The sequence below is a fragment of the Carettochelys insculpta genome, chromosome 2, assembly GCF_033958435.1.
Source record: "Carettochelys insculpta isolate YL-2023 chromosome 2, ASM3395843v1, whole genome shotgun sequence".
Taxonomy (NCBI): domain Eukaryota; kingdom Metazoa; phylum Chordata; order Testudines; family Carettochelyidae; genus Carettochelys; species Carettochelys insculpta.
Window position 1 is genome coordinate 128,814,676 of NC_134138.1, and position 24,562 is coordinate 128,839,237.

Consider the following 24,562-nt stretch of genomic DNA (forward strand, 5'->3'; position numbering starts at 1 on the left):
ACAATTTCTGACCCAAATTTAGTGCCCTTTAGAAGTGGAAATGGATTAATTCATATTTTTTACATATTAAATAGTCATCCTAACCCCTAGCCAAAGCCATCCCCCATCAGTAGGATGATGTGGGGCAGCCATATAGGCCTGTGGCAGCCACCCCAGTTCTATGGACAGCTGAGAAAAGATTGCCTGAGGCACAGCAGAGGCAACGCAGGCAGACAGCAGTGGCGGCAGCAGCAGGGGATCGCCTACCCCTGCACTCACATGTGACTGTTTATTGCTGCATCCTGGCCCACTGAGCCCCGCTTCTTTGCGAGCAGCAGAGAGACCTCCAGCCACTTGCAGAAAAGTAGGGCTCAGCAGGCTGGAAGGGCACAGTGAAGCACCACGTGGTAAGTGCGGGGGTGGTGGTGGTGGTGGTAAGCAATCCCTTACAGCTGCTGATGCCATATGCCGCCCATCCCCTGTCACGGGTAATCCCTGGCCAGGACAGGGTAGAGCAGGGAAGGCTGCCCAGGGCCCCATGTCTGGAGGCCCAGAGGTGGGTTTGCCCCAGACCTTGTTTCCCCATGCCTCCGTTGGGACAACCCTGTCCCTAACAATCTCTAACCCATCATAAAGGTAACATTGTGAAAATGTAAAAGTCATAAAAAGGAATAGATTAAAAAAGAAACAGTAATCCTGCCGTATAGTAAGGGGTACAGTTATTCAGGACACTATATTAAGTACATTTTGAAAGTTAAAATTTTTGTTGGATAAATTTAAAATTTACATTTCCTGTCTTTAAATGTGCAACTAACACTAATTACTAAATTAGTATTTAGTAATTAACTACATAATTTCATTATATAAACGCATGTCCTAATACAAAATAAAATTGGTATTTGTCACCAGTAATTCATTCCAACAGGGGTAAAGTGTGAAACATATTTTTAAAATTTAGTTAATTTGTTTGAGTTACTCACTTGAGTTACCACAATTAATTGACAGTTCTACTTGTTATGTATCACAACATGAAAAAGCTGGTCAATCACAGAGGCCGTTTCTTCACAGGTCACTTCCTTCGGAAGCGGCATGCTAATACATGGAGCGAAAGATGCTAATGAGGTGCGGATGCAAATTCCCCACGCCTCATTAGTATAGCATCACGTGATTTGGAGTCCGGAAGACCATTCTTCCAGACTTTAGAACACTGTGTAAAAACGCGGCCCCCAGGGGGGCTTCCGGAAGGACGTGCTTCTTCCGGAGGCCCCTTCTTCCCAAAAATTTTTGGGAAGAAGGGGCCTCCGGAAGGACCTCCTCCTTCTGGAAGCCCCCCCGGGGGCCGCACTTCTACACGGCATTTTGGAGTCCAGAAGAATGGTCTTCCAGACTCCAGATCATGTGACGTTATGCTAATGAGGCACGGAAAATTGCACCTGCACCTCATTAGCGCCTTTCGCTCTGTGTATTAGCATGCCACTTCCGAAGGAAGTGACCTGTGTGGTAATGGCCAGACTGAGCCACCTGTAGCTCTGTGACTGATACCTCATTTCACTGTCCAGGGAGAAATTATACAGACAAGCACAAATTGCTATAGTTGTTTTATTGTATTGGGTTGCTTTTAAAATAAGATTCTGAAGTACCATTAAAATATCAAGAAATTACTACACAACAATTTTACTAGTAAAAATATCTTATGATCAATGAATACCCTTAAGAATTCATTTGTGATATTGGCATACATCATTAAATTATTTCATGTAGTTCTTGCTTCTTCACTCTATCACTTGAACAGCAATGTCTAATTTGATAATCTCTTCTATTAAAATTCCTATTTGCTGAACAGGTGCCACTAGGAATTTTCAAAAGTTGTAAACTAAATTTTTTCCCTTTTTTTTCAGTTTCCATTGAGGCAGATGAAGTGTAAAATTTGTTTCCCTTGTTATGACCAGTTCCTCTATTTCTTCCAGCATTATTTGTTGGTGTCACAAATTATAACAAGCATATGAAAGAATCTGATGAGAAATAGCTGCTTGTTTACATAAAAATACATTGACAATCAATGGTAAAGGGAAAGAATATAGAAAAAATATGTGATTGAGGTGTGGCTATATACAGACGTAGACATATAAAAGCAGTGTGTTTTTAATTCAGCTGATCTGGTCACTCATAGCTATATTGACTGTTTATTTCTCAAAGTATACTGGAACCTCTCTACTCTGGGTGTTCCTAATCATACATAACTGCATCTAAAACAAAGCAAAACTTTATATCCCACAAGTCCACTCAATCCTACTTCTTGCTCAGCCAACAACTAAGAAACAAGTTTGTTTACATTTACAGGAGAAAATGTTGCCCACTGCTTCTTTACAATGTCACCTAAAAGTGAGAATGGGTATTGAGTGACATGGCACTTCCATAGCCAGCATTACCAAGTACTTCCGTGCTACATATGCAACACATATCAGGCCTCTTTATACTACAGCCTCCATTCCAGAGAACGTGTCCATGATAAAGACATTTGTTAAAAAAAAAGTTAATTAAATTTATGACTACTCTTTCTGAGAGATAAATGTGATTCTACCCTCACTCTACCACATATTGGCTACGTCTACACTAGCCAAAAACTTCGAAATGGCCATGCAAATGGCCATTTCGAAGTTTACTAATGAAGCACTGAAATACATATTCAGCGCCTCATTAGCATGCAGGCAGCCGCGACACTTTGAAATTGATGCGGCTCGCAGCTGCGTGGCTCATCCAGACAGGGCTCCTTTTCGAAAGAACCCCGGCTACTTCAAAGTCCTCTTATTCCTATGAGCAGATGGGAATAAGGGGACTTCGAAGTAGCTGGGGTCCTTTCGAAAAGAAGCCCCATCTAGACGAGCCACATCAATTTTGAAGTGCCGTGGCCGCCCGCATGCCGATGAGGCGCTGAATATGTATTTCAGTGCTTCATTAGTAAACTTCGAAATGGCCATTTGCATGGCCATTTCGAAGTTTTTGGCTAGTGTAGACACGGTCATTGTGTGTTACTGCAGGCTTGGATGGCCATCCAGAATATTTTGTTTGATTTAAGAATATTTTCATTGCACATCTGACAAAAGCCAAAAGGTACTAATGTGAGAGTTCTAGAGATAAGTACAGAGCTCTATACAGGATTTAAGAGTCTAAAGTACTTTCCAAAATCTGACAGGGATGACGTATAGAACATGCTGGTAGAAATCTCAAAAGAGCAACACTCTTAGAAGATTCTGTTCTCCAAACTTGTCATTTCTTGATCTCCAGTGAGAGAGAAGAAAGGACAATACTGGTATGAGGAGTCAATGAATGTGAAAGGATGGAAACTGGAAAGTCAGAACAACAACATCAAGAACAGAGAACTCTCAATTTGATCTCCCACTATAAGACACATGCTCCCCAGCATCCAAACTCTCCTGTGTTCTTCCAATGTGAACACCTGCTTCTAAAAACCCCTTCTGCCCTCCTATGTTCTCTTCATCTTTTCCTCTGTTTTAAAAGGGTGAATGAGCTCCTGGGGCCCATCAACCTCACTCTCTTTTGCTATCCTGACTGTTTCAGAGGAACATGACACCATCAGCTCAGCATAGCTTGATCCTGTTGCCTCTCCAGTGCACTCAGGCCTGACAAACATGAAGAAGCAAGAGAACAGAATTCAACAAAGCACTAACCGGAGACAAACACAAACAGCCAGCCTCCGTAATTGAAATAAAACAATCTTTATGAATCTGGATAAGTATTTTAGTTAACAAAAGTGATGTGTGCAGTGTTTTGAGTCACCAGAGTCTGGATTCCTGTGCTGTTTTTTCCAGGCACTAACACAACCTAATTCAAGTCTTTTTATATGTTATGTAGTATCAGTTGGAAAATGTAGACAGAAGACCAAGGACAGAAAGTAGATCATGCAAACTTTTGCTAAGTAAATCTGAGAGAGTCTAGCAAGGAAAAAAAAATCCACAATAGTTCTGCTAGGAGAAGTGTTGTCTCAATTTTACAAGGTTAGAATATCACAGATTAGCAGAAAGATTTTAAAACAGGAGTGACGAACTCTCCGCCTGGTTCTGGATCATGGCTGGTTTGGATCTGGGAGGGGGAGCAGCAGTCACCTCAGCAGCACTGCCTGGAGGCATCATACCTCTGATCTGGTCAGTTGGATTTCTGGTCAATTACAGCAGCAGAGGACAGTGCCTGGAAACAGAGGGTGGGGGCCCAGAGCCATTTGCATTGTGAGGTGTGCAAGTAAATGCTCCCCCATCACCCAGATCCTGAGCCCCCTCATTCACCTCCTGCATCCCCACCCATCCAGACCCCACTCCCACCCTGTTTCTGCAACCTCCCTTCCATTCTGACTCCCCACTCGCACCCTGCTTCTGCCCTCTCTTAAGACCCCAAACCCTCCTATCCCTTCCTCCCACCTAGACCCACACCTCCACCTCTCTCCTTGACCCCTCTCTTATCCAGGCTGCTTGCACCCAGCTCATTACTGCACCTTCCCTCACAGAGCCCATAGGTGAGAATTTTTTTTTTTTTTTTGCTTTTCACTTTTGTGGCCCCCAACTGATTTATCTGTCGATCAGTGGTGCCCAACCTGAAAAAGGTTTTTAACTTTTACACAAGCTAACCTTTTATGTAGCCACTCTCAAAGAATAATTTAGGAAATTTTTTCAACTGACAGCACAGCTAATATTACACATGCATGCCTACGAAGATCAATATTATACTTTGCTATTGACTGCATATTACAATAAAACTTTTTGCATCATTATAAGGGCTTCTCTACATTTAAAATACTACACTAGGGCAGTGTAGCTGTATCAGTGTTGATACCACCTATACCAACATGAGCGTTTCTCTCATCAGCGTTCTTCCACCTCCCTGACAAGCAACCGCTTCATCAAAAAAAGAATTCTTCCACTGACTTCACGCTGTCCACACAGAGTGCTAGGTTTGCTTAATGACATCTCTTACTAATATTGCTTGTTTAACCTAACTTTTTAGAGTAACCAGACATTAAAACACTACAGTAGCATAACTACAAATATTGTGCTGTAGTGTTTTAGAGCAGATGCCAGCCACACCTAAGAAAGAAGTTCTCCCATCAGCATAGATAAGCCTTCTCCCAAACATGCAATAGCTATGTTGAAGAATTCTATCAAAGTAGCACTGTTTATACTGGGGGAAAGCATAATAATGTTTTTCAGAGATGCAGATATTTCACACCACTGACACACACCTATACTAACGTAAGCTGCCAGTGTAAACTCTCTCTATGCCCACAAAGGAGTTGTGTGGCTTGTAAGGTTGATTTGTTTTTGTTTTTTCGGGGGGGGGGGGGGGCAACGTTATTTAATGGACTGCCCACGATCTTAGAGTACAGTAGCTGAAATTCATTTAAATGCCTCTTTGGAGACTCCACAGACGTGTGGCAGGCCTAGCCTGCACCTCAACGCCTGCCAGCGACTGTTCAGCCAGCCATTTTTAAACTCAAAATAAAAGTTTCTAATGCGCAACAAAGTCCAAAAGATCCTTGTTCTCTCACAACGTGCTTTACACCCGCAGCACTAAACACAAGACAAGGCTGGTCTTACACCCCTCCCCATGCACGGCCTGCGGTCCGCAAGGGCAGCTGCGAGGGAACAGCCTCCAAACTGTTGGATACCCCAACTCGGGGAGAGCCGGGCCCAGTTCCGCTAGGGACAAGCAGACCGCGCCAGTAGCTCTAGGGTGAGAGGAAATTAGCAACGTCCTCCTCAGGGGCAGCAAACAGCCAGCGGGATAAAATCGGGAGGGCGGTGCGCGGGGAACAATGCGCCTGTATTTAAAAGGCCCGAACACGGGGCTTTCCCCTCAGCCCCCACCGCGGGAAGGGAGCACGAGAACCCGGGACCCGCCGCAACTCCAAGCGCGCGCACGCGCGGCCTCTCCCCTCGTGGCCTGGCTCGTGCTGGCCGGGGCAACGGACGCCCACGTGCAGTGCCCCTACCCCGGCTCACGCTGGGTCCCACGGCGAAGGCCCGGCCGAGGCCCTCGCGCCTCACCCGCGAAAATGAGACTTAGAGACGGTTACAACCACCGCGCAGCACAGGCGCCTAGTCGCTTCTCCCTCCCGTTCGCCTCCTCCCCCGCAAGCGTCTTCCCCCCAGGGGCCGCCCTATCTCTTACTCGGGCTCCGGCAGCACAGACTCCACCGCGGCGGCCATTTTCAACTTCCAAACTCCTTCGCTGCCGCTAGCGAGACGAGGCCGCAGCGCATGCGCAACGAGGCGTCAAGGGTCGAAGCCAGGAAACGCACCAACTCGGCGACCACCGGAAGCGAACCTCACCCTCCCGCGAGGGCGCGAGTCTCTTCCGGTGGCTCTTTTCTCCAGGGAGCGTCTGTCAAGTGCCTCTTCCTCTTCCAGCGCAAGGCTAGAAGGCCTGGGTCAGGGAGGGGAGCGTTTCAACCTGTCTCCGCGGCTCAAGTGATGTGGACGCGGTGAGACTGGAAGCTGCATGGGGCGGGCCGGCGACGCTCCGCTTCTGAGAGACGGACGATGTTGGGGGTCGGGACAGGGCATTTGGGGACAGGATGAAACAACATGACAGTGGTTTTCAAGTACCTCAAAGAGGGTTATAAGGAAGAGGGAGAAAAATTGTTCTCCTTGGCCTCTGAGGCTAGAACAAGGATCAGGGGGCTTAAACTGCAGCAAGGGAGGTTTCGATTGGACATTAGGATAAACTTCCTAACTGTCAGGGTGGTCAAACACTGGAATAAGTTAGGGAGGTTATGGAATCTCCATCACTGGAGATATTTAAGAGCTGGTTAGATAGACACCGATCAGGGATAGTCTAAAGGGTACTTGGTCCTGCTGTGAGTGCAGGGGGCTGGACTCAATGACTTCTCAAGTGCCCTTGCAGTTCTAATGTTCTATGATTCTATGAAAGGGAGGGTTGTGAACGGGCAGGTGCTTAGGACCCCTTGGGGTGTGTGGCCAGAGACAGCAAATGATGAAAACCAGCAGTGCAACCCCAAGCAATAGAAGCTGCATTAAGTTGTGTATGTGGGGAGTTAAGTAAAAGAGGAACGGCTGGGGACCTTAACCCCAAAGCACAAGTGCAGCTATCTTTAAATTATGTTTTATAAAACTTTGTAGCTAGTAAACAAGGCTTCAATTGTGTTAATGTCAAGAGCGGGCACCAATGAGCACCTCCAACCCTTATATTCAGGTCCTTTCCTGCCTTTCACTGCTGCATTAGAAGGAAACAGCGAGTCTCTGTCTACACTGGCACTCTTGTGTTGCTTGCAGATAAGAAAAAAACATGCCGCTGAGAAACATAAGTTACACAAACAGAAGAGCCAATGGGGACAGCACTATAGCAGTGAGAGACTGCTCTTCTCTTGACATAGCTTGTTGGAGATGGTTTTGTAATTGTATCAGTGGCCACATGCAAGGTCCCATTAATTTAAGGGTGGCTACATGAGTAATCTTAAAATGGTACAGCTGTGTTGGTACAACAATGCCTGTTTCCATTTTGAGAAAGCAAAGAAATGCAGTAAGAAAAAAGCATATGCACAGAAAATTAAAACAATTTTCTAAATTGTTTCAGCTGCAATAATCTCAGGTGTTAATCAGTGGTACTCCACTGTTATTACCTACGGAGATAACACTTAGTCCTGCTTTGACAGTGGAAAAGGATGGACAACAGGACAATCTTTCAGGACCCCCTTCATTTTAGGGTTCCAGGATTATGGACAAGTTGCAATTTAGTCCTGTCTCAGTGCAGGGGTCTGTACTAGATGAACTACTGAAGTCCTTTTCAGACCTGCACTGCTATGACTATGTTTTGAAAGCCTAACCATGAACTGTGCTAGGCCCTGTACACAGTATCAGACAGTAACACCGTTCTGTCCAACAACTGCTTCAAATAACCCCCTGTTGGATTACAACAATGAAGAGGCTTAAAAGGCTGTGCGCTAAACTCGCACAGGGAGTCCTCAATGTGCAGGGGTAGGAACGGAGAGGCACCGGGGGGCCTTGAGGTGGCAGTGGTGTCTTAAAGCTTTGAAATTTGGGTTTCAGAAGAATCAATCCTTCCCCAGCTCGGCGTTTTCTGCGCGTCAGCTTACACACGGTCCCTCACAGGGCGGCCACCTGCCGTAGTGAAGGGAGCGGGCGGGGCGGAGCGGAGCGGAGCGGGGGGCGCGCACTCTAGCACCGCCCTCTAGTTTCCGGGCCGGAAACTGGAAAGCTAGCGGAGGGGTGTGAGCCGCGCAGGTCCGGAATCCGGGTGAGACTAAGTCAGCAACTGTAGCTCAGTGACCCCCACAGAGCGGAATGGAACTGTCCTCCCTGGCCTTGGCTACGAAGGGCACGTGTGTGCAGCGGAGGGTCTATGTCAGCAGCTGCAGCTGTAGGGAAGGTGGCTGGGTGGGTAGGGGAGGATCAGGCGTAGCTGTGGTGTGTATAAATGGGGCTGATATGCGAACGTGTGCGCTGGGAAGCTATGGTACAATGTAAGAGTAGGTAGTAGGTTCGAGCTGCCCCTGGCTGGGCGCAGCGTGCCAGGTGCAGGAGGGATTCGCCACTGGTTGTCTTTCTCTAGCACTAGCTTCTGTGGCTTCTCCCTCCCTGCTTTTGCTGTTGAATCATTGTAGCAGGTGTGGTCCGTTCTTCCCTATCCTCTGTGCAAGGGGAATTCAGAGCACTGGAGAACAACAAGTAAGTAGAGTCCTGCCTGGATTAAAAAAATAGGACCTGATCCCTGAATTGTAAGCATGGTCACTGGATAGCTGCAGATTTTCAAGACTGATTATAAAGGAGCAATTTTACACTGGTGGGAGGACTGGAGGGTATGCAAAGAGATGTTCTACAAATGATCATCTATAGGGCTTCTAGGTGCTATGATGCATTCTAGGGATTATTGTTTACTGTAAAAAAATGGGGTGTTTGGACTGTAAAGATTTGTATAACAAGACAGAGTCCTTTCTCAATAGTGTGTACTGTGTGTATGTATTTTAGCTCTGTAGATTTGTGAAAGGCTAATGCTGAGAAGTTAGTATCTTAATGGTGCATTTTTCTGTAGAAAAGGTTTTGCCATGGGATTTGTGTTACGCAAATCCCAAAATGAATACATAACAAAAACCCAATAGAGAAGCAAATGAGTTGGGATTTTTATAACCTGTTTGAAAATTTTGAATGTTGAAACTCTAGAACTGCTTTGTGTTTAAACTTTCTACTGGCAAAATCTCCATTGTCTTCCAAGAGGTTTTGATTTTTACCCTTGAATTTTATATACGCTGATGCAGTTTAGATCAGAACCTAATTCTACATATTCTTGTCACACTTCTGAGATAAGGTAAAAATAATATCAATACATCTAAAGCACTGTTATCCTGCATGTTGGAGATAGTGGTGCCAGTTATTTGAACATGCTGGTTATTGGAGAGTTATTTAACTGATGAAATACCAGTTTCTAGAGACAGAGAGATGATAATAAAATTAACTAAAATAGTACTGTATACAGGTACTCACCAATCCTAATAGAACTACATTGTAGGAGTAGTTGGTTTCCTGAAGCACCTTGGTGTATACAGATAAGATAATGTACTGTATAGAAAACTTTGACACTCCATATTGCTATGGGCAGTGTATGTTCTAAATCTACATCCAGGTCATTAAAATACACAGAGCTAACACTGTACTGAACGTAATTTAATTTTTGATGCAGAAGGCACTTCAGGATCTTGCAGTGCCTGAGGATCATTATCAATGTTTCAGATGTAGAAGGTATAGGAGATCAGGCTGAATCTGTAATGATGCTTGGAAAAAAAAAGCACTCTTGAAGCTGCTTTTTTGAATAAATCCTGGATTTCAATTTGTTTACAAGTGTTCTGCCTCTTTCCCTTAAGAATGCAGAATGTGTAGTCACACAACCTCCTGAGCAGTCCCCATGACTAGATTGAAGATTTGTACTGGGAGAGATCAGAAATGTCAGCTAATTGCACTTAACAGAGCTTTGACTGTATACTGCAGCATAGTATGCATCAGTCTCTTGTTGGGAAAATGTAAATAGGTGCTTTACGTATATCTCCTTTTATTCTGAACCTTCAGTAATACTTTATTCTTCTGCAGAAAATAGCAGACCTATCAGTTCTGCAGATGGTAGAACATCTGTAATCTGCTTTATTTATGTTTCTATTACAGGCAGGTGTTTACACTTTCTGAAGATGAATGAGTTTAAATACCAATATATTTTCCCACAAGCCCATGTTTATGAGAGAAGACCACAACAACCCAAACTTTGTCAGTTCACAAGCAGTATCAAGAATAAATTTAGACCTCATATGACAAACGGTCATAAACAGGGTAAACTTTGCCATATTTATGAATGCCTTGAAATAGGCACACATCAAGATAAAAATGACTCATACAGCACAGGGGATGAAATCAGCCAAGAAACAAAGAAAATGAAGAAAACGTAGCAAAGATACCACTTCTGTTGCGCACCTAACATGTGCTGCTTAGTATGAGCCCTGTACTGTGATGTGAACCTGAGGAATGACAGAATAATCCTCACTTCTTTCAATATTGGAAGATAAAACACACTGTTGAAAAAGAAGTGGGCCAGTTTTAACTTGAGGAGTCCTGCTGTGTAGTGCTTTATTCCATCTCTCATTTCACAGATCCCACTGAATCAGGGGCAAAGGTGAGGCAGAAGCCCAATATGAACATCTCATGTTTTAAATGGAAAAAAACCCAGAAGTTGAAGTGAAACATGAAAACAGAAAAAGTCAGAAGGCCAGACCTGAAAAGAGTGGTTTAGCTCAGCCTTTGAAAGGTATTTTTACAGCTTAAAACCAAGTGCTGAGAGTACAAAGCTGCAATATGTGACCAAAAACTCGTCAGAATGTGCTTGTTAAAAATCCATGTTGAATATCATGATGGGGACAAGGACTTCAAATATATTTACTGTAATTTATGCATGACTAAATGGAACTTAATTGAAAATAATTTAAAAACACACAAACAAGTAAAAGCTATCAATGTCTGACTTGCAGGAGAGTTGTCGCCCAGTGCAAGGAAAATACACAAGAACAACCATAATGGAAAACAATCTTTTTCAATGCACAAAGCATTCATCTCTTTTTGAAGCTGAGAAGTGAGAAATCTGTATGTATCTTGTCAGAGTGCCTTGTTTAAATTTGTGCAGTGTGATTTTACTGGTAAGTCTCAAACATTTTTCTTATGCCGTACCCTCATTGTAAAACTATCAGTAAGAATAATGTATATTATGGAGTTTCAGCATTTAGTAGTAGGACACCATCTCTGAGTTATACTTTTAGTGTTGCTGAGAAATTTGTTACAGGGAGGAGCAACAAAAATCTGTGAATAGGCTTTTGCAAATGTATTTGTATGAAAATTATTAGCGTTCTACAGATGTTTGTAGGTGTTTAAAAAGTAGGACTTAAAATTCTCCTGGGATCTTAGGACTTGAAAATCATGTCCCATTTTATGGGAAAAGTACCTTTTATGTAGATTTACTCTGTCTCTAATAAACTAGAGACACTATTTTCATCCTGAAACCACTACCTGACAACTGTAAACGTTAAGTAACACTTAGGCCATGTCTACACTAGTCCCAAACTTCGAAATGGCCACGCAAATGGCCATTTCAAAGTTTTACTAATGAAGCGCTGAAATGCATATTCAGTGCTTCATTAGCACGCGGGCGGCCGTGGCGCTTTGAAATTGACACGCCTCACTGCCGTGCGGCTGGTCCCAACAGGGCTCCTTTGTGAAAGAACCCCACCTACTTCGAAGTCCCCTTATTCCCATCAGCTCATGGGAATAAGGGGACTTCGAAGTAGGCGGGGTCCTTTCGAAAAGGATCCCTGTCGGGACGAGCTGCGAGGCGCGTCAATTTCGAAGCGCCGCGGCCGCCCGCGTGCTAATGAAGCACTGAATACGCATTTCAGCGCTTCATTAGTAAAATCTTCGAAATGGCCATTTGCGTGGCCATTTTGAAGTTTGGGGATTAGTGTAGACATAGCCTCTGTGTGATGCTGCTCTTTTTTCTTTTCAGTAGGGAAACTGACGAAGACCACTTGACTTACCCAGAATGACAGATCTCTTAGCTTCCAGACTGGTTCTTATTCCAATAAACATTGCCTTTTCTGACTTCAGATATAAAATCATGACATAATGTCAAAAATTCTTTGTCAGGCAGTTTTCTTTCTCCCATTTTTCCCGTTGCAGTTTGTAAGTGCAAACTGAAGCTGTCTCTGAAGAGGTGTCTTAAAGAATGGGCTGTAGCTGTCGTCATTGTAATAGCTTGTAAATGTAGTGCATTACAATATCTGTTGGGAACTGAGGTGAGTATGATAGTACCTGTAAAACAGATTCCTGTCATAACGATCAGGGTGGACAAATTGCCTGGGATAACATCTTGGATAGCAAAGGTTTTATAGCCCCCAGATTGTGTTGATCCATGTAAGGGTGAGGTCTTAGTTTTGTCTGTTGCGTTATTGTTTGAGATCACATGTACCTGTTTAAGTGTTAAGAGCTGGTCCTCATCTGCATAATTCCTACAAGAAATTAAGAAACCCACTGAATCTTATTACTTTCAAAATCAATTTCAAAACTTGGTAGGGTTTTTTTTTCCACACAAATACACAACACCTCCATTCATTCATACACAAATGTAAACAAACAAGAAGTCTATGAAACAAACAATTTATTTTCCTCTGTAAGAGAAACATCTTGATTTAGTTTATAGTTTCCTGTTTTGGGGTTCTCCAATTCCACCATAAAAGGGTGATTAATACAACTTTATCCATTCAGTGTAATGAACTATTAATTTCAAATGTTAATTTTGTGTTTTTTAATTGAGACTTTCTATCCCAGGCATGTCAAACTTAGAGCCTAAACAAAAACTGATAGCTTTCTGGGCCACCAAAGAAAATATACTTCTATCAGAAAGTCATAATTTATTATTACAGAATATGTTTTAGGTATATGATGATTTTAACTGAGAATTTAATACTTAATATGAATGCTATTGTTTTATAACTTTATTAATAGTGCATAAAATAAAATTTGATATATGAAATTGTTTGCTCATATATAGTATTTTTTAACTTAAATGTCAGGTGCTGGAGCTAAAGTGGAAGGAAGAGGTGGTGGGGGAAACTATCAATAAGAGAATGAAACTGGTGGAATACGTTGGTGGACAGATAAAATGGAAGAGAGTCAGTAGGGGTATGGGGAAAATACACTGATCTGGAGAGCCGGTGGCTCAAATGGAGAGGTTGGAGTGGGTGCAGGGGGAAGGTAAGATGGGGATGTCATAGGATCAGGGAAGCGGCTGGAGTTGGAGTAAGGTGGTGGCAGAAGGCAGAGGATAAAGTGTGGTTGCAGGTTTGAACTAGAAAGTGAAATGAGAGGAAAGATGATTGTACAATAGGTGTGTAGCAGGGCTGTGGGAGGATGGGGCTGGGGAAAGAACATGAGAGAGGCTGGTGGGAAATGGAGTGAGTTCATGATGAGGTGGATGATAGAGAGCAGTGTTGGATTAGCCACTGAGCCAACATGCTATGAACAGGCGTCCCAACCAGTTTGGAGCCCCTGTAAAATAGGCAGCCCTGTACCCAACCTGCTCTACCTGCCTGGTGCTCCTGCTGGAGAGTGGGGCATGCCCTCGTACTCTGACCCCGTCTCCCTGGCAAGAGTAAAAAGTAGGGGTGCTCTGACCCAGGGCCTTGCAATCCACTAATCTACCTCTGGGGAGGGTGGCAATGGTGAGAGGAAGGTGGAGCATCACGGGAGGAGGCCAGTAGTGGGGGTACACAGTAGGGAAGGGGCAGAGGGGCTCCCTGTGTTGCTTAAGAGGCTGTTGCTACAGCTGTCCCGGCAGCAGTCAGCTGCTCCTCATGCCCAGCAGAGGAGCTGGATGGGGATGTGCAGGCACCGGAAGCGGGCATACAGCACCAGCAGGTTGCAGCACAAGCCCGGGTTGCAAATGGTGGCAATGAGCAGTGCCAGGAGCTCATAGGTGCTGGTGCTGAAGAGGAACAGGTACCTGTGCTGCTTCTGCTGCCCCGGGGCAGGTGCCCAGCTAGGGTTGCTGCTGTTCCCAGAGTATATGACTCCAGAGCTGGCTGCCTGTGGCTCCTTGCACCCAGCAGCTCCAGGCTTGCTCCTCAGCCCACCGCTGCCTGCACCAATGGGAGGGAAGGGAGAGGAGGAGGAGCTGCTGCAGCCCCCAGCTGATTGCTTTTGGCTCCCTGCCCAGGCAGGTGGGGCAGCCAGGCTCCCCTGCCACAGGCCCAGGGCAGGCTGCAGGCCACACTTATTTTATCAACATGTAGTTGCAAAAAAAGTTCGATTGGTCCCTGGAGCTGCATGCTTGACATACACGCTCTATCCAATTGGTATTTTTGTTTCACTTTAAAAATAAACCACCACTAGTCACTTAAAGCAAATGCTAAAACGTTTTAAAACTGAGTTCTGCTCTGATACATAACTTTGGTGAAAATTGTGTTTTGCAAAAAATTTTTCACTTAATGTTAATTTATTAAAGTGGACCTACCTGTTAAAAGATGCCACCAATGTCAGCACACGCAACCACTTACGACTAAACTATATTGGCTGTGTACACTACCTCCCAAATTTGAAGGGAACATGGTAAGTAGGATGTCAGGAGATTACTAATGAAGTGCTGCACTGCATATGCAGCACTTCATTAAGCTAATTCTTCGAAGTGGCAAACTTTTGAGGAGTAAATGGACTTCAAAGTCTTCAAAGTACCAGCAGGTTAGCAGCAGCTACATGCAAGCCGGCACCTCAAAGTTTGCCTCTTCGAAGTTGCTGTGGAGGAGAATTAGCTTAATGAAGTGCTGCATATGCACCACAGCACTTCATTAGTAATCTCCCAACACCCTACTTAACCATGCTCCATTCGAAGTTGGGAGCTAACATAGACACAGTCATTATGTAGCATTATAACAGGTTTAATAACTACTTATTTCCATTCTTCTCAAAAATGCAAAGTGATCATAAAACTGAGCTCTTTGAAAAGGATATTATATTTTGTTTGAATTCTGAAGACGCTGCAGTGGGCAAACAATATAAGAATCACAAAGGTTTTTCAGATTATGATGTCTGTTACAATAGCTCATAGCAGATAATGGGGTTTACTCTGATGCCAAGTCTGCAGTTCCAATGACATTGTATAACTGGTACAATAAGAACCCACTTTTTTTTTTTTTTTTCTAGAACAGGGATGAGCAAATGTTTTAGGTTGCACCCCTGCTTTTTGACCTTGCAATTAGCTGCTCCCCCGCCTTTCCCAGCCTTGCCTGAGTCTGATCCAAGACCCTCTACCACCCACATGGTGGGGTTGGCCTGGACTAAGAAGCTTTCCTGAGCCCTCCCCTGCATGCTCCTTTGTGGACTGCTAGAGGGTTGTACCCAACTCTTTTGGCAAAAATGGCTATTTATCCTGTGTGTTCTTGCCAGCTAATGCGCACAAGAACAAGTGGAACAAATGCCCAGTTTTTCCACAAAAGTCACGATGGCTGGGCAGGACTTAAATTCAATAGAAACATCTTCACTTTTAGCTATTAAATTTCACCTACTATGGGCATGCACCTGTCCAGTGCTCAGGAGGACTTTCTTGGCAATTTCAGCTATGGGCTGCTGCAGACTTTGCTGGGTCTGGCTCTGGACACCTTAATTGAGAGCAAGGAACCGTTCTATCTTGTGCCTTCCTGCTGAGTTACAGTGAGAGGAAAGATGCTGTCTTATACAAATGCAGAGGACTCAGGTGGTCTTGTTGGGGAGAGAGTAGACTGGGGACTGGGGGCATGAGCAGACCGGGAACCAGAGAGGTTTGGGAAGGAGGGAAGAGAACTAAGGAAGTAGATTTTTTTGATAAGGGGAGAACTAGGACTGGTTAAATAGACTGAGAAAAGAACTGGATGGGGACAAAGTTTGAAACTGGGAGCCAGCGGGAATGGGACATATGGTCATATGGGGGCAACAGGTGACCAGGGTAAAGGGGGAGAGAGATGATAGGAGAGGCTGTGGAGGAAAGTGGATCAGTGGACAAGGTACTTGAGGGTTGGGAGTAGATTGTGTGAGGGAGACTGGGACAGGAAGTCTGGAGGGATGAGACTAGCCTGACGGGGATTCTGGCATTTTTCTAACTTTCTCTTCTGAGTGCTTAACTTTGTGTATTTCTTCCTTACGCCCTGTGACATGTTGGATGAACTGGGTCAGCTGCCCCCGGTCCTGCCCTTTTAGTGGTCCTGCCCCAGTCAGCGTATGGAAGGGAAGGGGGAAGATTACGTGGGGCTGGGCTAGGGTATCGCACACAGCCAGGAGTAGTGCACAGCAGCAGGGTGAGGCCTCCTGCACTCGCCATGTGTGTGGTAAGTATGGCAGGCGCTCTGCCCTTCCAGTTCGATGCGCCTCACTTCTCCACAGGTGACAGGAAGCAGAGTGCCCCCGGCTCCTGCCAGCTGTAGAGAGCCCAGGCTCAGTGGGCCCAGAGGCTGGTGCAGTGGAGTGGAGGGAGCTGCTATTCCTACCACCCCCAAGGTGAGTGGAGTGGGGTAACCCGCTTCTGTAGCTGCTGAGTGCAGTCCTTGGCCCCAGGTAATCCCCTGGCCCCTGTTGCTCAGGAGCAGGGTAAAAAGGTAGGGGAGGGGTGTGGGGTCGCTCCCACCTCACATTGACCTGCCCACCCCACTGACACGTGGAGCTGGCATATAGTATGGATGGAAGGTCAGGTCACTACCTTTTTATTTTTAATGCTGTCCCGAATAGTTCCATCTCTTACCCCTTTTGGGTCCCAGACTGGAGAGGTGCATAAAACCTGTACCTTTTTTTGCCCCATCTGATTAAGTCGTAGACTGAGTAATCCAGCCTTGGTGACGGTAGTACAGTGGTTGCTGGGGCACCAACTTATTCAGCGAGGCTAAGCCTAGGCTGTTGTTTCTATTTCAGGATACATTTGTATTTCAAAATAGAAACTGCACAGTCAAACACCGTGCTTGAAATAGCAAGGCTATTTTGAGTGGGGTATTTCATTTCTGGTAACCCTCATGACATATGACAAGGGTTACCAGGGAGTTGAGACTCCAGTGCGTTGTAGCCTGCACCAAGTTCAAAATAAGATGCCTTGGAATAAGTTATGTAATGTGCACAGTGCAACTTGCATAACTTACTTCAATCTAGAGCTACCGTGTAGCCCTAGTGCGAGAGAATTTGACAGTCCCACTGAGGTGAGGGAGAAAGGAGACATTGTTACCTTGAGGGAAAAAATGTGCTGAATGCCTCTCTTCTTGAAGTTCTTGGGGGCATTTAGCACACACTCCTAACGTTGATGGAATTTTACAGGTCACCTAATGCTGCGTGGTCTTGGGGTTGGTTATATTATGTAACAGCTAACATCTCCTTTTTTGGTTTTCTTTACTTCCTACACTTTCAAGATTTTTGTTTGTTGCTGAAATAATTAGCTCCTCCAAGTGAGAAACTGTTACTAGATAATTTCAAGGAAACAAGTTAAATATAACTTTGTCCCGTGGCTAACCATTAAATGTTTGAACATCAAGTAGCATGGGGAAGTCTTTTTAAAATGTATTATTTAACTTCATGTATATAGTATGAAAGTGTGATATGTTAATAAGTCATTGGCTCTTTTGAGTATAGTTGATTCATGAAACTAACAGTTCTAAAATACCATTATATCTTCATGTATCTTTCAGAGTATTTTATCCCAGACTAATAAGATGAAGACATTACAATTCATTATGATCTATGTACAATTTTTTGGGGTGTGTGGGTGGGTGGGGAAATTAATTTGACTCTAATTCAGGCTTTGGGGGGTGTGTGTGTGTGTGTGTGTGTTTACTGTCTCTCCAGAAATAAGAGGATGTAGCAGAACACAAATCTCCCATAGCCTTTCTATATCCATTAATGTAGCAATGCATTTAAATACAGACGTCAAATGAGAAGACAAAACCCCAAGAGAGAAAGTGAAAGATGAATAAAAGAGAATAGAGTATAGTCTTGAGTACTTAGAAGAAAAAAGATTTGAAACGAATTGGTGTGCAGCATCTTAACAGAAAGGCCTGTGCTACACTTGGGCTGTGTCTACATTAGCTCCCTACTTCGAAGGGAGCATGGTAAGAAGGGTGTCGGGAGATTATTAATGAAGTGCTGCGCTACATATGAAATTAATGGGTAGCAGGTTCAAAACTAATAAAGAGAGTTTTTCTTCACACAGCGCACAGTCAGCCTGTGGAACTCCTTACCAGAGGACGCTGTGAAGGCCAGGACTCTAACAGAGTTTAAAAAAGAGCTCGATAAATATTTGGAGGTTAGGTCCATAGATGGCTATTAGCAAGGGGTAAGGTATGGTGCCTCGCATTTTGCCGAAGGTGGGAGGTGGATGGCAGGAGACAAATCGCTTGATCATTGTCTTCAGTTCACCCCCTCTGGGGCACCTGGCATTGGCTACTGTCGGCAGACAGGATACTGGGCTAGATGGACATTTTGGTCTGACCCAGTATGGCTGTTCTTATGTTCTTAAGCTAATTCTGCCCCTGCGGCAACTCCGAAGTGCTAACCTGCCAGTACTTCGAAGTGCCTGGGCAAATTTGAAGTCCCTTTACTCCTCACAATTTTGCCCAGGCACTTAAAAGAACTGGCGGGTTAGCCTTGGCTACACACAAGCTGGCACTTTGATGTTGCCACAAGGGCGAATTAGCTTAATGAAGTGCTGCACAGGTAGCGCAGCACTTCATTAATAATCTCCTGACACCCTACTTACTGCTCCCTTCAAAGTAGGGAGATAGTGTAGACACAGCCTTTGGTTCACATTCAGCTTTATGCTTGCAAATTGTCGTATAGACTTCCATTTTGGGGTTGTTATTCAAGTATTATTTGCCACTGATGGTATTTTCAAAAAGAGTAGCCAATACATAACCTTTCAAAATAGCCACTCATGGTATGGCTTTGTATACAAATGTGTCTATATTTGGTTTATAATATTAGATTAAATCTTAAATAATGTTATGTGCAGAGTGAAACTTTGCTGTGAACTGAATTTTTTTAAAGAGCCCATGAAAATGGGTATGAATTCACTCTTTAATTAGCATAACAAATTAATCCTAGATAGTTCCCCACAATCTAAAACAGCTATGTGAACCTGCCCAGGGGTTTTAGACTGGGTGGGCAGAGCAGCTTTTGCAGGCTTTTTTTTTGAGGAGGGAGGAGGTGAGAAAGGAAGACGGAGGCAAAAGACAAGACTCCTAAGAAACAGTTTGGCATGTGACCTTGGAAAAAGCAAGAGAGACCTTTGAGGCCTGGTGTAAGCTAGAGGCTGAAATCTACACCTATTTTTTTTGTTGCTGAATTCCTTAATACTGTATTTTGTGAGAGAATTCTTGTATATTCCAGAAGGGGGCGGCAAAGGGCTAGCATTGTTTTATTTTGACTTTACAAATGCTGTTTTTAATTTAATCATTCATTCGTTATGTAAATCGAAATTAAAAAACACACACACAAATCCCAAGCTCCAGTTTAAGACGATTCAGAGTTAAGGATGTCTGTCTGCACTCTTTTCGTTTGTGAATAGTAACAGAGTAAGCCATGCTAGTCTGTATACTATCAAAACAAAAAAGCAGTCAAGTAGCACTTTAAAGACTATCAAAATAATTTATTAGGTGAGCTTTTGTGGGACAGACCCACTTCTTCAGACCATGTGGCTATGGTCTGAAGAAGTGGGTCTGTCCCACAAAAGCTCACGTAATAAATTATTTTGATAGTCTTTAAAGTGCCACTTGACTGCTTTTCTTTCTTTTCATTTAGTCTTTGTATTTCAGTGGGCTCATAAATGATTTTTTCCCTAGTACTGTGTGTCTGAGTCAGGGTAACTTAATGTGCGATCCATGAGCATGCAGTTCCTTCAAACCCTGCCTTGCCATGTAGTAAGTCTCCATGTGGACAAGTCCTTGGACAGCTTATAGAAATTAACCAAATCATTAATGCAGAGTGTAAATATTGTTTAATGATCACTGTAGCAAATCCTAATTGATACTCAATGGGGTACGTTTCTTAAGTGCCCGAGAGATTGTTTTTTCCTGATTATCTTGATGCATGATATTCTGCTGAAAGGAACGTATTTACATTTTGCTCCAGAAACCTACTTTTGCAGAATAGCCTGTGAGTTTTTAGCACATCGCAATCAGTAATTCTCATATTCATACTTTTAAAAAAAATTTTAAGTTTCCAAAATTGGAACTTCTGTAACTCATGTGGTAGAGAAGTTGGATTTCAGGTCACAAGGTTGCATTTAAAGGTGGCCTGGAACCAATCCATCTCTTGTTGAAGCTAATGAGAACAAGATGAGGCCCAGTGTCAGGTCAGCTTTGACAAATTATATATAATTATCTAATTTACGCTAAAAAAGTCTTCATGAAGTCTGAGTAAACGAAATGGTTATATTTTTAGTTCTAGTGGAAACATTTTTTTTAAAACTATTTTTCCTATAGGGTTAGCCCAACAGTTATTGCAATATCATGCAAATATATGATATCCTGAAAGTAAACCTGACTGAAAACCAGCAGCACAAATTACCTTGGTCTATTCCATTGATCAGTCTGAGAGACAGTCAACAAATAAACATAAATTATGAAAAGTACACTAGACTGTTTTTTAAATTTTACTAATCAAAAGTATTAGCATAAATATGGACATTTCCCACTCACTAAGTTATGAAAATATTGTCATGGACATCTAAGATTCACCAGAACGTACACACTTTTTACATGCACCAACTTTGTTGACACAGACTTGTTGCTAAAAGCTGTGCAGCGTAGACGGGCATAGTTCCTTTCAGCTAGGCAGTGGCTACCTGCTAAGCTACCTTATCTGCAACTAAGGGCAGGTCTAAAGTAGGGGAAGAAGTCAGTTGAAGATACGTAACTTGAGCTATGAGAATAGCATGGGTGGAGTTGAGGTTGACAGGAGAAACTCTCCAGTAGACTTCCCTTACTCCTTGTGACTTTGAGGAATACTGAAGTCAATGGGAGTGTGCCCTCAACATTCAATTTAGCACATCCCTACTAGACGAGCTAAATTGAACCATGGAGGATTGGCCCCCAGAGCATGGATCTTATAAGTATAGATGTGCTCTTGCAGACTAACACCCCTCAGCTGGTCTCGAAGTAACCAGCTCCTGAGGACTCACTGGGGAGTCTATGACGACACAGAAGGATAAGTAACTAAGAGAAATAAAAATAAGAGAGCAACCTAGGGGAAGGGAGATCATACTAGGGAGTAATTATATAATATAATTTTTTTTTTTTTGGTAAGACATCGTTTTCCAAATAAGCAAGGACCTGCATTCTATTGAATTAAGTTATTTTCCTCAGCTTTTTAGTCTTACCCCTCAAAGAACAAAAGAGTGGTCTTCATTTTTGCTGACATTTCTTCTAGCAACCACAAGTGGCTTTCGCAGCATTTGTACTTGCACTTGTTGGAACAAGGGTGGGAGAGGGATGAGAACCTGTGAATGACAAAAGTTTTGACAATCAGTTGCAAGGGTAGATATGCCCCAAAACTTCAATTCTCCCTGCTGAGCTTTAACTACCAGCTCTTATATAAAGGAGAAGGCTGCCAGGTTACCTGCTAACAGGGTTCTTGAATGGGGACACTAATTCTCCAGGGTGAGAAATTCAAAGCCTAGCTCTTTTGTTAGATATGACATTTGTGTATTATGTTTTCATCTTACACTGCCCTTTTAAAAACATAATATACCTTACAGTGAGCATGTAGAAATTTTATGGGTCCTCAGATTTTTTCAGCCAGGCATGGCAACCCATGAGGCTGTGAAAAGAGACAGGGGAATCTTACGTTAAAGACACAGGACCTTTTTTTTTTTTTAAAAAAATAAAAAATATCCCACCTGCAAAATAAAATCTCTGGTGTACTGTTTGTTTTCTTTTTAAGGGAGAAAATAAGTTGTCCCTGCTGCAATTACACAGAATCTCAGGACTTCACTCTTTATTCCTACATTCATAAACCATCACCTCTAGTATTACATTAAAAAAGTCATAGATCTATAGATCTTTGGCTTATTCTACATCACAGGAACAGATCAGACCTCTTAAACCATCTACAACTGTTAGAACCATACAAATTGTGTTGTAGCATGAACTGTAGTGAAACAATCTGTATGGCTGATAGGTGTACTACTTTTCAAGACACATGATGGGGTTACAGAGCTGGGTTGCTCTACTAAATCATTGTGCAGTAGGTATTCTTAAATACATAGTGTTTTGATTGTGACTGCAGTGAGCAGAAGCAATGAGCAAGAATCATTGCCTATTCAGTGAATGAGAGTGCTTAAAACTTTGATTTACTGTATGTGCATGACTGTTGCTTTCCAAGAGGCTTTATGGAAATTAGACAGCAGCTGCATTGTAGAGCTATGTATCTATTTTGTAGCTCTTAAATATGCTTCAAATTCTAGATGTGTGAAAACTCTGTTTGCAATAAGGCTTTACATTGAAAGGTTACAAATATTTAGTGGAAAGACAAAATTGGTGAATATCATTTTGCTTGGAACAGCTTGCTTTCATTGATGGCTGTCCTACCAAAATCTGACATTTAAATCCACTTATTCTCAAGCTTTTGATTCTGAAATGCTGATACTAAAATGATTGTTTTATTCAAGAAGGTTAAAAACCAGGCTGTTCACAGAATATATGCAATTTGCTTTTTAACCATGTTCTCCTTTCCTGTGGAAATGATGGGCTTTTATCCTTAAATGATGTAAGCTTTATTTCTTCACTGCAAGGAAGTGTTAAATTACATGTCTGAGAGCTGAGTCCATTTTTCCATCTTTTTGTTTAAAATTTTGATGCAACCAAACATCCTTTCAAAAGGTCATTATAAATTGAGACTTAAACTGGAATATTTTTATTAATCTGTTTGTTTGTTTTTGCATGATAGACATCTCAGATAAGACACACTGCTTGTACATAGTGAATTTCAGATATCAGTGAAAGTACCACAGTATTAGACTTAAAATATAATAGTAAATCTGAATGATATATTATAGCTTTATTTTCAATATACTTGATGTAAGTAAAATAATATATGGGTATTGTATATGAGTTTAGTGCATGTATTTTGGGGTTAATATTTACCTGAACAGTTAATATATGGGAATGTATTAAAATGAAAATTTCTTTCCATAAGTGTTGATCAAAAAACTGGAAAATGTGTAAGGACAAATGTTGGACTTACTGGAATCAATTGGGAAAATACTTATTGATTTCTGTGGGACCAGGATTTGACCCAAATCTCTTTTCTACTTTTTTCTAAATAATATATACCTCAATTATAAGTTTTAATTCCAAATAAATTGACTGCAGTAGAGGTTTAATCCTGCACTACTTGCTCAGCATAGTTCTCGCTAATATTGCCGGGAGTAGGGATTTTAGGTATTCAAAACAGGCAGTTTATGCGCATGAAGGATTGGTGATTCTAGAAGTGTCAGATCCATGAATTCACATGAAAGGTAATAGAGCCTACAATATTTGCACAGTACTGTAATGTGGACATAAACAACTGTTTAAAAGTAGAAAAATTGCCTTTGAAGTATAAACACATTATTCAGAGGTACACTTTGCATACTTCAATTTAAACAACTGCAAACAATGAAGATGTGGGTTATGTTCTACCTTTCCAACTACCTAACATAGGTACTCACACCAACAGTTTCCAGAAGATGGTCAGAATGGATCTCTGTGTTTTGCTGTCTGGTACTGTCAATTGAACGTTACATGGTGTGTATTTGCTGCCAGTGGATTACCTGTGCACTGATTATGCATAGCTGGGTCACTGTGTGTATTGATATTTTAAAGGACTTAAATAAATCTTTGTTCTTTAATTCTCCCTCTCATGTTAATGTTTACCTATTAAACTAATAGCTGTATGTACCAGTCATAAAAGTTGTTATAAAACACCACAATTGGACACTATATAACTGAGAAATATCATCCTTCTGGAGCATTTATCTAGGGAAAAAGAGATTTTTTTTTTTTTCCTGTTGTGGCAAGGCTTGTTTCCTCTCTGGCACGAAGTGTTCTTCAAAACTGGCTCTGTAGAGATACATGGGAATACATGCTGGCATCAAACCCTTTCGTTGCCCACCAAAGCAGGCTAAAGGGCTCAGCAGTACTGCCTGTACACATCCATACGGGTAAGTTCTCTGTGTGTGTTATGTTCTCACAATAAATTGAAGGGTTGATTGCCTCACAGGAGGAGTGTTTGGACCCTCTCTTTTATTAAAGAAAATAAGGTTTTCACCCATTAATTACTCTGGCTATGAGTGAATAGACAGCACTCAATTTGTGGCCCTCATTTAAGAAAACATCCAAGTTAACAGAGTATTTAAACTTTATTTAAAAAGTATTACACACTTACAAATCTTTGCCTTGTAAATATTAAACACGTTACAATAATCATAAGTCTAAGGTCTGTTTAGAGACATTATTCAACAATGTACA

At 42.6% G+C, this 24,562-nt stretch overlaps 1 protein-coding gene and 1 long non-coding RNA gene across 5 annotated transcripts in view; one reads left to right on the forward strand and one right to left on the reverse strand.

The window, feature by feature from the left end:
• The window catches only part of PRP4K (pre-mRNA processing factor kinase PRP4K), a 50,950-nt gene extending 44,716 nt beyond the window's left edge, over positions 1-6,234 (reverse strand). For both annotated transcript variants that reach the window (XR_012644505.1, XM_074987736.1), the window contains exon 1: positions 6,160-6,234. Coding sequence is in view for 1 of the 2 variants with exons in the window: in XM_074987736.1 (XP_074843837.1) it covers positions 6,160-6,197 (38 nt within the window). In the remaining variant the exon portion in view is untranslated. The remainder of the gene's footprint in view (positions 1-6,159) is intronic.
• A 2,133-nt stretch (positions 6,235-8,367) lies between these two features.
• LOC142008671 (uncharacterized) lies at positions 8,368-24,198 on the forward strand. 3 transcript variants are annotated; one of them, XR_012644201.1, is made up of 4 exons: positions 8,368-8,696; positions 10,182-10,815; positions 11,036-11,200; positions 12,061-13,046. It is a non-coding gene; the product is annotated as an uncharacterized LOC142008671 (long non-coding RNA). The 3 variants fall into 3 exon arrangements; XR_012644202.1 differs by lacking the exon at positions 12,061-13,046 and adding an exon at positions 24,113-24,198 and having other exon boundaries at positions 10,182-11,200; XR_012644200.1 differs by having other exon boundaries at positions 10,182-11,200.
• Positions 24,199-24,562: the final 364 nt, after the last annotated feature.